A 1,212-nucleotide genomic window follows, 5' to 3' on the forward strand; every position below is an offset into this window, starting at 1 on the left:
CGGTTCCCTAATTTTGGTTCAACGTAAGCGTAAGTAATGATTATATATACTCTATCAGTCAGTGAATATACAACGCTAACGATTATATATACTCTATCAGTCAGTGAATATACAACGCTAACTGAAATGTTGCATGAACATAAGATGACAACCTTTCATCAAGATAATTCTGTAAAAAGAAGATATTCACATGACAGTAAATTGATGAGAAACTATTAAACAACTGAAACAGTTAAAGCATCCACAAAGGTAAGATCGTCAACAGGTTAGAGAAATAGGACTATGATAAGAAGATAGTGTCACCTCAGTTTTTGTGTGATGCAGTTCCTCTTCGATGTGCTTCTGGATGATTGCTTCCCAAGATATGGCACTTATCTCAGTAGGATCGTCGACATTTATAAAGAACTCAACACCTCTATGCAGTAGATATTCCCCTGTAGGATATCCTGAGAAAGACAGCCATCCAAGAGGTCCCTACGAAGAATACTTTCCGGTATAAGAGACGCGCATATACATTTTACGCTAAAGAATTCTGTTGAGCAGATAAATTTCAACTACTGATAACGAGCAGGTGTGTAAACTACGTAAGATATCTCGCGAATTCCCTGGGGCATATAATTTTCAGAAGAACACGTAAGACTCACACATCAGAAATGAATACCTGGATATAAAGCTGAACTAATCTACGAACCGCCTTAGGAAACCAACAAGGCAACATCTGCAAAAGTGAGGTATCACGTGCAGTTGAGAAAAATACGCCGTCACGCCAATTCAGATACTCCGACAAAACTGATAAATTACAGTCAGAGAGAGTAAGTCCTCAATGTAAACAGAATAAAAGAAAAAGTGTGGTGGATCAGGCTTTACCATTCTTAGTCTTAGTCCGAAAAAGGTTCCCAGATATATCTTCTCCAAGACAAGCACTAACAAGCATACTCCATAAGGTAGGGAATCTCTGAAGAAATGATCTCAAATTCTCCAATGTGCACTGCGCAGAAGAGTTACTGTGCCTGTTAACACTGCCAGAACTCAAGGATTTTTGAATTGGCTCCGGAGCACACATCATAGTTGCTAAAGCTGCCATTTCTCCTGCCCCTTCGGCAATGTCATCAACAGTACAAACAATTTCATCAAGAACACTGGGTTCACCGTTTGGTGCCACACCACGTGACATAATTGCACGTGCATTTGAAAATGAAGCATCATACTCCC

General features: G+C 39.5%; 1 protein-coding gene across 1 annotated transcript; it reads right to left on the reverse strand.

Annotated features, from left to right (window-relative positions):
* Nucleotides 1-243: 243 nt before the first annotated feature.
* On the reverse strand, nucleotides 244-1,206 carry LOC104774348. Its single transcript, XM_019242871.1, has 3 exons — nucleotides 868-1,206; nucleotides 662-789; nucleotides 244-474 (listed from the first exon to the last, which is right to left on the reverse strand). The coding sequence occupies exons 1-3, from the start codon at nucleotides 1,172-1,174 to the stop codon at nucleotides 259-261; spliced, it is 651 nt and encodes a 216-aa protein (XP_019098416.1). The 5' UTR covers nucleotides 1,175-1,206; the 3' UTR covers nucleotides 244-258.
* Nucleotides 1,207-1,212: the final 6 nt, after the last annotated feature.

The sequence above is a fragment of the Camelina sativa genome, unplaced genomic scaffold (assembly GCF_000633955.1).
Source record: "Camelina sativa cultivar DH55 unplaced genomic scaffold, Cs unpScaffold02501, whole genome shotgun sequence".
NCBI classification, from domain to species: Eukaryota; Viridiplantae; Streptophyta; class Magnoliopsida; order Brassicales; family Brassicaceae; genus Camelina; species Camelina sativa.

Bases quoted from the DNA above. Each gene is read 5' to 3' on its own strand.
- LOC104774348 (XM_019242871.1), bottom strand. From the start codon at position 1,174: ATGTCACGTGGTGTGGCACCAAACGGTGAACCCAGTGTTCTTGATGAA. The intron at 790-867 runs GTAAAGCCTGAT...GTAATTTATCAG, and splicing joins TCGGACTAAGACTAAGAATG to TTTTGTCGGAGTATCTGAAT. The intron at 475-661 runs GTATTCATTTCT...TATTCTTCGTAG, and splicing joins TAGTTCAGCTTTATATCCAG to GGACCTCTTGGATGGCTGTC.